The sequence below is a fragment of the Coffea eugenioides genome, chromosome 2 (assembly GCF_003713205.1).
Source record: "Coffea eugenioides isolate CCC68of chromosome 2, Ceug_1.0, whole genome shotgun sequence".
NCBI lineage: Eukaryota > Viridiplantae > Streptophyta > Magnoliopsida > Gentianales > Rubiaceae > Coffea > Coffea eugenioides.
Window position 1 is genome coordinate 23033949 of NC_040036.1, and position 13287 is coordinate 23047235.

General features: G+C 36.3%; 2 protein-coding genes across 2 annotated transcripts; both read left to right on the top strand.

Annotated features, from left to right (window-relative positions):
* Positions 1 to 1617, top strand: LOC113763548 (peroxidase N1-like). Its single transcript, XM_027307382.1, has 3 exons — positions 1 to 408; positions 521 to 683; positions 1199 to 1617. The coding sequence occupies exons 1-3, from the start codon at positions 1 to 3 to the stop codon at positions 1615 to 1617; spliced, it is 990 nt and encodes a 329-aa protein (XP_027163183.1).
* A 5165-nt stretch (positions 1618 to 6782) lies between these two features.
* On the top strand, positions 6783 to 8202 carry LOC113763577 (cationic peroxidase 2-like). The gene is made up of 3 exons (XM_027307413.1): positions 6783 to 7184; positions 7309 to 7471; positions 7781 to 8202. Exons 1-3 carry the CDS (start codon positions 6783 to 6785, stop codon positions 8197 to 8199), a joined length of 984 nt encoding a protein of 327 aa, XP_027163214.1. The 3' UTR covers positions 8200 to 8202.
* The last annotated feature ends 5085 nt before the right edge of the window (positions 8203 to 13287 follow it).

A 13287-nucleotide genomic window follows, 5' to 3' on the forward strand; every position in this document is an offset into this window, starting at 1 on the left:
ATGGAAGTTCACTCCCTTAACAAAATCTCTGTGATCTTTTCGTTTCTGTTTTTCGCAGTGGGTGCTGCAACCTTGGTATTAGGCCAAGGAACGCGAGTTGGGTTCTATGCAGCTTCATGCCCCCGAGCTGAATCAATTGTGCAATCTACAGTGAGAACACATTTTCTGTCCGACCCTAAAGTTGCTCCGGGGTTGCTTAGGATGCATTTCCACGACTGTTTCGTCCAGGGCTGCGACGGTTCTATCCTCATTGACGGTGCAGGCACCGAGAAAACTGCTCCGCCTAATCTTTTGTTGAGAGGATATGAAGTGATTGACGATGCTAAGAGCCAGCTTGAGCAAGCATGCCCTGGTGTCGTTTCTTGTGCAGACATTCTTGCTCTAGCTGCCCGTGACTCTGTTGTGCTGGTAAATTTAATCTTGTGCTATCAAATTCTACTAGTTCCAGCTCAATTTTTCCAGATCATTCTTGTTTCTGTTTTGCATGAGAGGTTGGCTTAACCTTTGGAAGTTCATGCAGGCTGGTGGACCGGGTTGGCCTGTGCCAACGGGACGTAGAGATGGCCGAGTTTCATTAGCATCCGATGCCACAAATTTGCCAGGATTCAGAGATTCCGTTGATGTTCAAAAGCAAAAGTTTGCTGCAAAAGGTCTCGATACACAAGACCTCGTGGCCCTTGTTGGTAAGGACGATCATATTGTTCTGGATCATAAATGGATCTCTCTTTCTTTTTTGTCCATTCTATTTGCGTATTTTTTTTTAATGCTAATCGTGGCCCTTGTTGGTAAGGACGATCATATTGTTCTGGATCATAAATGGATCTCTCTTTCTTTTTTGTCCATTCTATTTGCGTATTTTTTTTTAATGCTAATTTTGCCCCTCCTGATCGACACATTATTTTGTTATAGTTCAAACCCCCATTAATTGCGTGGCAAATAATCTCCAATGGATTCGTACGTACACATCAATGAAAGTGATGTACATTGTTCAAAATCATTTACATTGATGTACACGTCAATTCGTACGTACGTTCTTTCTCGATTGTCAAAATCATTTTTCTCGATCCTCTGAAATTTTAGTACCCATATCAGATTGGCCAAGGCAACGAACATTACTTACAATTGGAACAGTAGCATGCGGTGTCAATATTTTAAGAACAGCTAACGGTGTTTATTACATTTGTGTTTATAATATTAGGGGGACACACAATTGGAACGGTAGCTTGCCAATTCGTCCAGTACAGAATGTACAACTTCAATTCCAGCGTGACGGTTGACCCTTCGATCAGTCCCTCTTTTCTTTCTCAATTTCAGTCACTTTGTCCGGCAAATGGTGACGCCTCCAAGCGTGTGGCCCTAGACACCGGCAGTGAAAACAGGTTCGACAACTCTTTCTTCGGAAATCTTCAGAGTGGTCGGGGTATCCTAGAATCAGATCAAATGCTGTGGACAGATCCCTCCACCAGAACCCTTGTGCAACGATTTTTAGGGATAAGAGGCTTGCTTGGCTTGACGTTCAGTGCGGAATTTGCAAGGTCCATGGTGAAGATGAGTAACATTGGTGTTATTACAGGCACTGATGGTGAGATTCGCAGAGTCTGCTCGGCTATAAATTGAGCTACTGATTTTTTGCAAATCTTTTGTAGCCCAGAATTGGGATTCCAAAACTGTAATTGTGAAGCTAGCTATTAGTACTACTTTTCTATAGATGATCATAAGCCTAAGCGGCCAATGTATTCATTTCGATCCACAGGATTCAATCTATATATATGTTTCAGGTGCAGCATTTTTACCACAGTACGTTTAGGAGGTATAGTATGCATTAGAAGAGTGACGAAGTTTCCACATTAATAAGAAAAAGAAGAAAATGATAAATCCACGGTTCCACTGAGAAAAGAAAAGTATCGGTTGGATACTTTGGTGTAATATTTCATCTCATCTCTTCCAAGTCCATTAGTTCATGAATTCTGCGCTTGTTGCTACTTTGCATCATCCTACAGCTAAATTGTATACAAAAATAGTACGATGTGCTTTTTCATATACAATATCTCCTCTCAATTTCGGTTAAATTGTCTCTATGACATCCATAGCCTCGTTATGCACATGCATTACAGATGTGACAAATTATTCAATCTTAATTTTACAATTATAAACGATGATATTTTGTCTGAGCTGCAACCTGATCCGTACTCTAAACATCTTATTTCATAATCTCTATCACAGCCACTCTAATCAAGCAAGTTCTAGTATTTTAGGGTTTGTTTGGCACCCCTGTTTTAGAGATAGTTTAGAGAGACAAAATTTTGGTAGAACACCATCAAAAATAATACTTTAAAGCATTCGCAGATTTTACAAAATATACATAAAAAATACATCAAATAAAGTACCGGCGGCCGAGGTGGATGGTAGAAGTTATTAGTGGCGGTGGAAAGGGAAATGGGGTGTTTTGAAAAAATTAAGGTGTTTTGGAAATATTCAATTTTTTTTAAATAATTACAGTAAAATATAAAATTTTAAACAAACACTCACAAAATACACGATCCAAATGGATCCTTAGTTGTAATAAAACTTTGAACTACTATTTCAGCACTGTCTTATGTCAATGCTATTTTACTATTTTTTTTCCATCTACTATGTTTCATATGTAAAAACATTTCGTTTGATCCTTTTTACTTTTATTTAATTGGGGAACTTCTGTACGTAGGAGCATTTACCCCAGTAATGGATCAAGAAATAATTGATAATCTCCATACTTTCAAAAACGAAATCTTGACTTTATTTTTTGGACTAAAAGGTATATTCAGTAGAATTCAATGATTTAAATGGTTGCTTTTCATATATTATAATTTGTTTCTTGGAAAAAACATACAAACATTCAAAGCATTTCAGTTCACGAAAACTAGATCCATGCAAGTATGAGCTGGTATCTACAATTTCATTTGGATCCTATTGAAATCCAACTAGATCTTAAATTTTAATTCTGTATAGGATTCCCAAAAAGTTCGAATCGAGCCTGTGAGCTTAGAAGTTGAATTCAATTCAATTCATTTATACCCGTAATGCCATACAATTAAACAAGCAAACAAAGGCATAGGGAACGACTAAAATCCCAAAAAAGAAAAACACACACACACAAAGGCATTGGGAACGAGTAGTGGTGGATCAACTGACTCCAGCCCAGGAATGAACAAAGTGTGGTCTAGGTGTTCCCCACTTTCTTCAATCTGCCCTAAGCCTAAGACGTTGTTTCTTGCGACCAATGTTGACTGTTATTTAGACCAGTTGTATGCACATTTTACAGCAACATGCATGCTTGCACCAATATTAGCAGCCTGTATATTGGCATATTAAATCAAGGGTCAAAATTAGAAATTCACATATTATTATTTAGTAGTATTTTGGTCAAATTAGAGTTTTAGTAATTTTATTGGAGTCAAATTATGGCCTTGTTTGGCAAGTAAATTTTTGACCAAGTTTGTCTGCTACAAGTTTTTTAACAACTTTAACTACAGTAACCTTAAAAAATTTCTCCAAATTTTTAAACTATACACTTCAAATTATTCAAAAATTTACACATTTCAAAAAAAATTTTCTACAACTTCTACAGTAAAGTTTTAGACAAACACCCAAAAAACTCACTTGCCAAACGGGAGCCTATAATAGTTATATTGTTTATCTTATTAGAAAATCTTTTATGGTTGTAAGGCATATTTGCCAAGTCATCTGATCTATAAGTAAAGAGTCATATTATTGTATTTAGTTAAGAAGAGTGAAGGATTGAGAGTCTTATTCTTATAATGTAATTAATAGATTATTATTAGTATTATTTATTTTCTCCCACACATATTTTTATGTGCGTAAATTGCCTCCCTATATACATTAATTTAGGTCAAATATATCTCCAATAAGTTTTCGGTTCTACATTGTACATTCATTGATAACGTTTTATACACTATAGATGAGAAAATAATTTTTCTTATATTTCATGTTTATAACATAATAAATTTTAATAAATTTCATATGTATGCATCTACTTCGTCTTGAAAATCGATCGATCTATTCCACGTTTAAAATTACTATGAAGTACTTGGACTAATCATTCATCCGCTCCTAATGCCAGTTTTCCTTTGATTGTGTCATTTTTTCAATGATTCACAATCTCAAAGGATTGTGTCATTTTTTCAATGATTCACAATCTCGTCAGGGTCTACTTACGGATTATGATTGGCCAATTATTTGGATTAGGATGAATTACTCTTCGTGCCCAGCAGTCAGAACCGCGTTGTGCACGGTACGCGCTTCAAACGAACCACAGCTGACCGAATGAAGACAAAACCAGAAGATTTCCGCCCGGTGAGTCGTGTGATTTTTTTTTTTAAAATTTTTTTCTAACAAAAAAGAATCTAGATTTAAGAAACGGGAAGAAGACATGGAGATTAAAACCTAAAATTACCTCTCTGTGTTCTGGAGTTTCAACCTTGGGTAAGTCGCGTAATGTTACAAATTAAATAATTACCTCAGCAAGTCTTTTCCACTTTTCTTGGGTACGTAATTAAGCTTTAGCATAGCAAGATGTTGCCAATTTTGAATGGACTTTTTTTTTTTTCTCTAATGATAATGCAGTAGTTTAATGAGAAAAAAGAGACATCAACGAGTCATGTAAGAAAGAATAGCAATAGACTAGTTCTTTAGGGGCATGCCAACCCCACTATGCAAGTGAAAGTCAATGAAAAAATAATTTATATCTGAAATTTATATAAGGGATCTAATTTCGGTGGAAAATTATCTCAGTGGTGATGTGAATGGAATAAAATAGCTTCCACAAACATGGAAAAAGCCAGTCAACTCCACTATTGCACTATTGTAGGTAGAAAATTAGCCTAATAGAATGTCTACTCTGTATATAACTAAAAACTAAGAAAATTAGCAATAATAAAAAAAAAAACCTAAGATAACTAAAGGAGGAACCTTCGCTGTATGGCGACATCAAGAAGGGATAGAAGATTTGTATTTAAAACCTCTAATTTTTTAGACTTCAACGTTAATCATTAAATTAAAACCCCTCGACTGTGAAAAACATGGATGTCTTACCACATGCATGGTGCATGGTGCACCGTGCATGGTCTAAGGAGCTGTGTTATTGTTGGACTTTGTATAGATTTATTTGTATGGAAGAGTTAAAGTGCCATACTTATCTTTGACCGAAACACTAAAGAAGGGGAAAAAAGAAATTGTGGTGCGTGGAAGTGGAAGTGGGAGACAATTAGGCATGCAGAGGCATATGGTTGTGCAAGAAAAGTATACTAAAGTCATATTGGATTATCCAAGAAGTTGACGGCCGGGATCTAGAAACGATCGACCCTAGCACTGGATGGAATAATGATAAACATATATATATATATATATAGTACAATTTTTAATTCAAATTGAAAGGAGTAATTTGGTGGTCGATTTGTATGTTACGTGTAGCAGCCAAAGTATTAGTGGACTCTTATCATCGACGCGAAGTTGAGCACTTGTCGCTGGTATGTTAAGTGTTAATTGTACTATCGGCTGCTTTAGCATCATAATCCACGATTGTTGGAAAGGATTGCAATTTTCTAGAGTTTTCGTAGAAAAATGTATTGTAAAAATTTGATGTATGTAAGGCAAAAGGATAATTGAAAAATATATTCACGAAAAATGTAATCATTTTTTTTTGGTTAAAAAATTGCTTTCCAAACAAGGTATGGCTCCTTCTTTTTCCCCGAAATTGTGTATTTAATAGAGAAAAAAATCAGTACTTCGTTTGCCACTCAATTCCATGAATGCACCTAAAACGGGAAGGAGAAAAAAGGATTAAACAACCTAGTATGACTCTGGTATTCTCGTTTGTTTGATCAACTCAACCCACTACTCCGACTATGATTTGTATTGTCAATATAAGTTGCTGCGCTTTAAGTGACAATAATTGGTCATTTTTTTGCAACAGATCATTTACTCACAAAAGATCATATCTTTTATAATTAGCGACTTATAGTTTCAAAAATATTGTTCTAATCTAGATGATGATCGGAACCGAACCTATTCCAATATTTTTCTTTAAAAAAAGAAAAAAGAAGAGCACGGTTCTTATCCAAACTAGATTGGAATTCTAGGTGGCAGTGTATGTGGCATGTAGACCAAATTAAAGTGCTGAAAATGCAGGAAGTACTTTCTTCGGATGGCCTCACATTCTCTCTTCCTCCCTTTTTGAGTTTTTAATGGGTAGGTCAAATTACATTAATATCTCCACACATTGCATCTAAACAAAGAAGAACCGTTAAGGGAACCTTGGCGCATTATGTGTCCTGCGTGGCGGTGAAAACCCAATATACTAGCAAAATTATTCACCGAAAGCCACATGCATGCAGAATTAAGTAGAACGCGGATACAATAGATTCAACTGAATTCTATATTAAGAAATATCAAAACCGAGGCAAACATCATCTTTGTAATAAAAGGCAGCTGTACTGCAATTCATCCAACCCAAAGTTTGAAAATCTTTCCAATCCTAATTGCCGGAGTCTCCAAGCCGGCTTTGCTTACTTTTTCCTACTCCAGGCAATTTGCTTGCCTTTTGCTGCATATAAATACCAGAGCTCTAGCTAGCACATTCCTCATCACTCGCACAAGCATACAGATTTATATGTCTACAGCAGCTTAAGTATACATTGCCAATTTCAAATACTCTTGAGCTCCAAAGTTCATAGAAATTATAATTCTTCATTATCCCAGTCTTTGAATTTTCCACATTGGTGAAAATGGAAGCTAGCCACCTTAGCAAAATCTCTACGTTTTTGTTTCTTTTGTTCGCCTCGGCTGCAACCTTGGCATTAGGCCAAGGAACGCGAGTTGGGTTCTATTTAACTTCATGCCCTCGAGCTGAATCCATTGTTCAATCTACTGTGAGGACACATTTTCAGTCCAACCCTAAAATTGCCCCGGGAATACTTAGGATGCACTTCCACGACTGTTTCGTCCAGGGCTGCGACGGTTCTATCCTCATTGACGGTGCAGGCACCGAGAAAACTGCCCCGCCTAATCTTTTGTTAAGAGGATATGAAGTGATTGACGATGCTAAGCGCCAGCTTGAGCAAGCATGTCCTGGGGTCGTTTCTTGTGCAGACATTCTTGCTCTAGCTGCCCGTGATTCTGTTGTGCTGGTAAAGTAAATTAATTATTTTTATGCTGTCACATTCTTATTAGTTTCACCTATTAATATGTCAATATCGTTCTTGAATCTATTTTGCATGAGAAATTGTGTGTAACGCGTGGAAGTTCATGCAGAGTAATGGGCCCGGTTGGCCTGTGCCAACAGGACGAAGAGATGGCCGAGTGTCACTAGCATCCGATACCGCAAATTTGCCGGGATTCAGGGACTCCGTTGATCTTCAAAAGCAGAAGTTCGCCGCGAAAGGTCTCAATACACAAGACCTCGTGGCCCTTGTTGGTAAGTAACTAAGCATATATCGTGTTCTAGAACAATGGCCAAGGCAAGGAAAAGTACTTGCGTGGATCCAGTCGAATATAAATTCGAGTAATTATACCTTTTCAGAGGATATAATTTGTTGACAATTTACACAAAATAATATAGTTCAAAATTTTGGACCACAGGGAACACGAGTCTATGTAAGTATCTGCCACCGGAAAAATGCTTGTAGCGTCCCATATTGATTATATTCCTAGTACAGTACTCCTAGGCTCCTTGTCAACGAGCATTTTAGAAAAGCTAACAATGTGTATATGTTTGCAATATTAGGGGGACATACGATTGGAACAGTAGCTTGCCAATTCGCCCAGTACAGAATGTACAACTTCAATTCCAGCGTGACGGTTGACCCTTCCATCAGTCCCTCTTTTCTTTCTCAATTTCAGTCACTTTGTCCGGCAAATGGTGACGCCTCCAAGCGTGTGGCCCTAGACACCGGCAGTGAAAACAGGTTCGACAACTCTTTCTTCGGAAATCTTCAGAGTGGTCGGGGTATCCTAGAATCAGATCAAATGCTGTGGACAGATCCCTCCACCAGAACCCTTGTGCAACGATTTTTAGGGATAAGAGGCTTGCTTGGCTTGACGTTCAGTGTGGAGTTTGCAAGGTCCATGGTGAAGATGAGTAGCATTGGTGTTAAGACAGGCACTGATGGTGAAATTCGCAAAGTCTGCTCGGCTATAAATTGAGCTAATGATTTTTGCAAATCTTTTGTAGCCCAGAATTGGGATTCCAAAACTGTAATTGTGAAGCTAGCTACAATTACTTTGTTATAGATTTTATTTTTTGGTAATAAAAGATAGTTACATAAAAAAAGTAGTGGCACTGGGTTACAAGAACCCTGAATCCCTCACTAACTATAGGGGATATTTGGGGAGGACATTAATGATCAAAAATACAAAAAAGTGTCCTACTGGACTCTCTCTCAACTTTGGTATTGCAGGTGCACGTAGGTTTGCCTCCCCATTACTGTGTTATAGATGGTCAAGCGACCAACGTATCATTTCCACAAAAGTTAATATATATGTTTCAGGTGCAACACTTTTACCAGAATTTAAGAGCTGAAATAATGCGTATTGGAAGATAAAGTATCCACATTAACCAGAAAAAGAAGAAAATAATTTAATCTTTCGTTCTAATGAGAAAAGAAAAGTATGAGTTTGATGTAGTACCTCATCTAGATATCTACGACTTTCTGTGTATCGGAGACTGTACACATCTTGTGCAATAGAAAGTCTTGGTTGACAGGGTCAAAAAACGTAGTAATATTTTTCTATCATTGTACCCTGTAAGAAAGCTTTCCTAGTACTTTCGTTGAAATCAAATTTGAAATATTTTAGCAATATTTCGTAAATGGTTTGTCAACACTTCTACCATTTATTGTCATGTCGTATATACGGCAATGTACGTAAAAACACTTCTTTTGGAATTATTACATTTATGTAATCGGAGCTCTTGAATAAGAACTTCACCTCGAGTTATGGTTCAAGAAATAATTTGTAATCTTGTGGTGTTTTCATCGCAGTACCTACAACGCCTTTAAGTTTTAAAAACTAAGTATTGGCTTCATAATTTGGACCAAAAATTATTACTGGTTGTACTTTGTGTATAATCATTTATACCATTGAAAAATGCATAAACATTTAAAGCATTTAAGTCCACAAAATTCTAGATCCAACATAAGTGTGAGCTGGTATCTACAATTTTAATGTTGGAACATATTGACTATCCGGAATTTTCTCTCATGGAGTGTTATACATATCTTCCTGTAAAAATCTTTAAGACAACATAGCAGAAATTTGCGGTACTGAGAGATGGGAAATCAATTCGATTGGCTATCTGACGGTGATTGGAAAACGATGTTGGGATGAGTGGATTATCAAGGTATATACATAATACGCGTTAGAGTTTAAACTATCAAGGTTGATAGATAATTCATATACCTGTGAACCATTTCTCGTAGTCAAGGCATTGGATATTTGGAGCATTGAAGTAAAGGCATGCAAGATGTCAAAATGCATTGACATTTTTGTGATCCCTTTTTCGTCTTCTTTTCAGTTTATTCCACTCGGTGGGTAACCTTTTTTCAACTTTGTCAACTGAGGTTGACAAAGAATCCGTTGACTTTGTCAATGCATCATCAGACAATGAGCATGAAGGCTCAAGGATCAAAAGGTGGGAATAAAAATTAAAAACTACCACTGAATTTACAGCTCATAAACTCAGCAGCTCATAAAAATTCGATTTTATCATACCTGTCAGAGATAAAAGTACATTTGGATAAGGTTCAACTATCTAAACAGAATATGGTGCGGTAGCCGACTGGATTTAAGGCTTTAAACACACACTTTGAAGTTTGCTTAAATAACTCTCGAATACTAAGGAAATGTGAGTAGCAGATAAAATCCTAAGATCTCAGATGAAGCGCTTTTGATCTTTTTTCTAGCTTAAGAAGTCCACAAAATATTCCATTTGCTGTTACTCCACCCTATTCCATTTGCTGTTACGGTGTCATTGGATCCGATTCTCGCTAGAATTTTTATGAAGATGACCTCGATGTGACTTTTAAGTTGGAAATGTAGTCCGAATATAGGATTTATGGATCGAGATTCTACATTGTAAACATTGATGGACTTTTTCTTTTTTTGTATAATTTATTTTCAGCAAGGGAGAAGTATGATTTAAGAAGCGGGTAAGGAGAGAAGAATTTAAACACTGAAGGATTGAAGTTGACGAAGAATTCAGCATTGACAGTATGATTTCTATCCCAAATCCTATATTGCCTTCATGGTTAAAGTCACTATTTTTTTTCTCCGTCATGAAAATGAATTCTAAAAGTAGAAACGGACTAGGTGGAACATATTATCTTTCTCTTGTCTGCTGTGTCTTTTTTTTTTTTTTTTTTTTGTCTGCTGTGTCTATAACGGAGAATTTTTAAGGCGCCATATAGACCCGGACTTCTTGGTACGATCTTGTTTGGAATGTGCGTCTTTTGGGAATTTATCTAAAATTTTACTGTAATTTACTGTAGAAGTTTTTAAAAAAAAATTTTGAAATATGTAGATTTTTGAATATTTTGAAGTGTATAGTTTAAAAACTTTGAGAAAATTTTTGAGGTTACTGTAGATAAAGTTTTTAAAAAACTTGTAGCAGACAAACTTGATAAAAAACTTGAGTTCCAAACAAGGCAAACCCAGCACCTGGAATATTGTCGAAATGTGGATGATTCAGTAATATGGACCAAAATATCACAAGCAGGGCTGGAAAATCCGGGAGACGTTTAACTTTAAAAGAATTCTTTCACGATGCAAATCGTACGAGAAAATCCTGCGCGCATTTGGGCGTTTGGTACCCAGCTTGTTTGGCTTTTGTGCTGCAGCGCTGCAATTAATCACCATGATTTTCCATTAATCATGAGGTAGCAAAACTTGGTTAAGAGCTGTCATTTTTACTGTAAGGTTACGATACCTCGGTTTATGAAGATTTATGAGTAGAAGAAACGGTTAATTGGTGAAGGAAGCAACTGTGCATGGGATAATACTAATTAGGGCGTTAAATTATATATATCGCCTTGCAAATTTGTACAATGCTAGATGATCCCCTAAGATTTCGAAATAGTCGTATGACCTCCTGTGATTTTATGTAAGTAGAAAATGAACAGAATGCACAATCAGTAACGGCAATTATGTACTAAACACGTTACACAAGTGCGTGTGATGAAATCATAACATCTATTTAATCCCACTATAGTTTGCATAAATATCCACTATATTCTCTTGCGATTTTTGCATTTTTTCACATAATTTCTTTATCATTTTTATACAAGATGGTTAAACCATTATTTGATTTATAATTTAAGTAAAGGCATTTTTGGAATTTTAACTAACGACATTACATAAATTCTTTTTCCGTTAACTTTCCACTTTACATGAAATCATAGAGGAGTGAAATGAATATTTTGAAATGTTTGGAGTGTCATGTGGCAACATATGAAATCACAGGGGTCATTTGTCCTTTACCCTACTAATTAAGCTTGTCAATAATGACACTAAAGTTGGTGGTGATTAATTGAGACAATAAGTGAGGCCACCATCTGCACTTAAGGCTATTTGTTAATGTTTCTCAAAAAAATTAAAAGTAAATTTAAAAAAAAAATCGTGATAACCATTTAACCTATCTTCTTTCTTTAAGGATATGATACTAATCAACGCTTTAACTTGTAAATGTGGTATTGCTCATAAATGAAGTGGTGCCGTTCCTTATCCACGATAGAACTTGCTTACTATGAATCTTTTGACGATAAGTACGAATTTGTGTTTGAGAATGATATGCAAGTTAAAGCAAAACCAAACGCATTTATTCCCACCTGAAGTGGGAAAGCATGGAATATAGCGAAAAAATTCTTTAGAATATATACTCCCATCCTATATATACTAGCAACATCATTCTTGCACAATAACCGGAGTTCCGGGAATCCGACGGTCGAAAAAGGATGGTAAGAGGAGATATATATATATATACCCAACCAACTCTGTTAATTTCTACTTTGTGCCTTTAGATTAATAGGATAAGTACACCAAAAAAAAGGGTGGAACTTATCATTAAAACTCTAAAATTTGTCATTCACTCCCTGAATTATATATACTTTGGTAGAAAATATTCAAATTTACATAAAACGTGACATTCAAGTATCTTTTTTTTTTTTTTTTTTTCAGACACAAAGAATATCCGAGCTTTTGACCCGACTAATCCCCCTGCGGTCCGAGAGGAGATGCTCCATACTCTCGTACACGTTAACCTTGGGACTCGAACCCTAATGGAGGAGATGGACAATGCTTTCTAAGGAGGGTAGGTGACCAATCGAACTACCCAAAAGGAGCGAGACATCCAAGTATCCAGCCTACCTTTTTTGTTACCTAAAGGTACAAAATGTAATAACCCTGCAAAGAAATGTTGAAAGGTTAGATAGAATTGATGGAATTGCGTTTACTAGACGAGACTCCATCTGCTATGGAATCTGGCCGCAGGAAGGACCAGTTTCGAGAACAACGGAACTCTAGTGCTTCTCAACTGGTGGGTGTAATTGCACCTAGTTGCTGCCTTGTCCGCCCTTGCATAAAATACTTCTTTCCGTCTTCTTTGTTTTAAATTTAGTGGATGATGACGGCATTTTAGGTTTGAGATCTTGCTCCACAATCAAATCAAGAAGGCATAGAAGATGAGCCGCCGGAGGCAAAAACAACGACCCCCCAGAAGAATAATTATATTCTTAATATTCTCAATTTCGATAGTATTCCAGTATCCAGTGGTAGGCGATGGGCCGTCTGACGTAACATGACCCTGCAAAAAGTTTTGTGATGCTCTCCAACAACAAAACTGTCTACTATTCTCGCAGTCCATCCTAAATCCTGAACCACTTGTTTTGTTGGACGACACTCGTGTGGTGGAGAGCTTGTTTCGCAACTTGAATTTGGAGCATTCTCTGCCCACTTGCGACTGATCTAGTCTACTCAGGATCAGATGATTTTATTCAGGCATCATTAGAGATTAATTTTCTAGACAATGTACACACTTTCGAGTTTGGATGCATAACAAATAAATATAATGTAATAAGAAAATTGTTCGAAATGTATGAATTTTTTTTTATCTTTCAGTTTTAAAATATTAACTTTATGTTTTTTTATAAATTCAAGTTAGTAAAATTTGACCACAACCTAAGTTTTTTACTGTTTCTTAACTTAAAATCACTACGCGATCCACATGTAATCATTTTTTAT

What these genes read in the sequence shown, in the direction of transcription:
- LOC113763577 (XM_027307413.1), top strand. Translation starts at nt 6,783, where the DNA reads ATGGAAGCTAGCCACCTTAGCAAAATCTCTACGTTTTTGTTTCTTTTG. An exon ending in CCCGTGATTCTGTTGTGCTG is followed by an intron (nt 7,185 to 7,308) that starts GTAAAGTAAATT and finishes AAGTTCATGCAG; the next exon opens with AGTAATGGGCCCGGTTGGCC. An exon ending in AGACCTCGTGGCCCTTGTTG is followed by an intron (nt 7,472 to 7,780) that starts GTAAGTAACTAA and finishes TTGCAATATTAG; the next exon opens with GGGGACATACGATTGGAACA.
- LOC113763548 (XM_027307382.1), top strand. Translation starts at nt 1, where the DNA reads ATGGAAGTTCACTCCCTTAACAAAATCTCTGTGATCTTTTCGTTTCTG. An exon ending in CCCGTGACTCTGTTGTGCTG is followed by an intron (nt 409 to 520) that starts GTAAATTTAATC and finishes AAGTTCATGCAG; the next exon opens with GCTGGTGGACCGGGTTGGCC. An exon ending in AGACCTCGTGGCCCTTGTTG is followed by an intron (nt 684 to 1,198) that starts GTAAGGACGATC and finishes TTATAATATTAG; the next exon opens with GGGGACACACAATTGGAACG.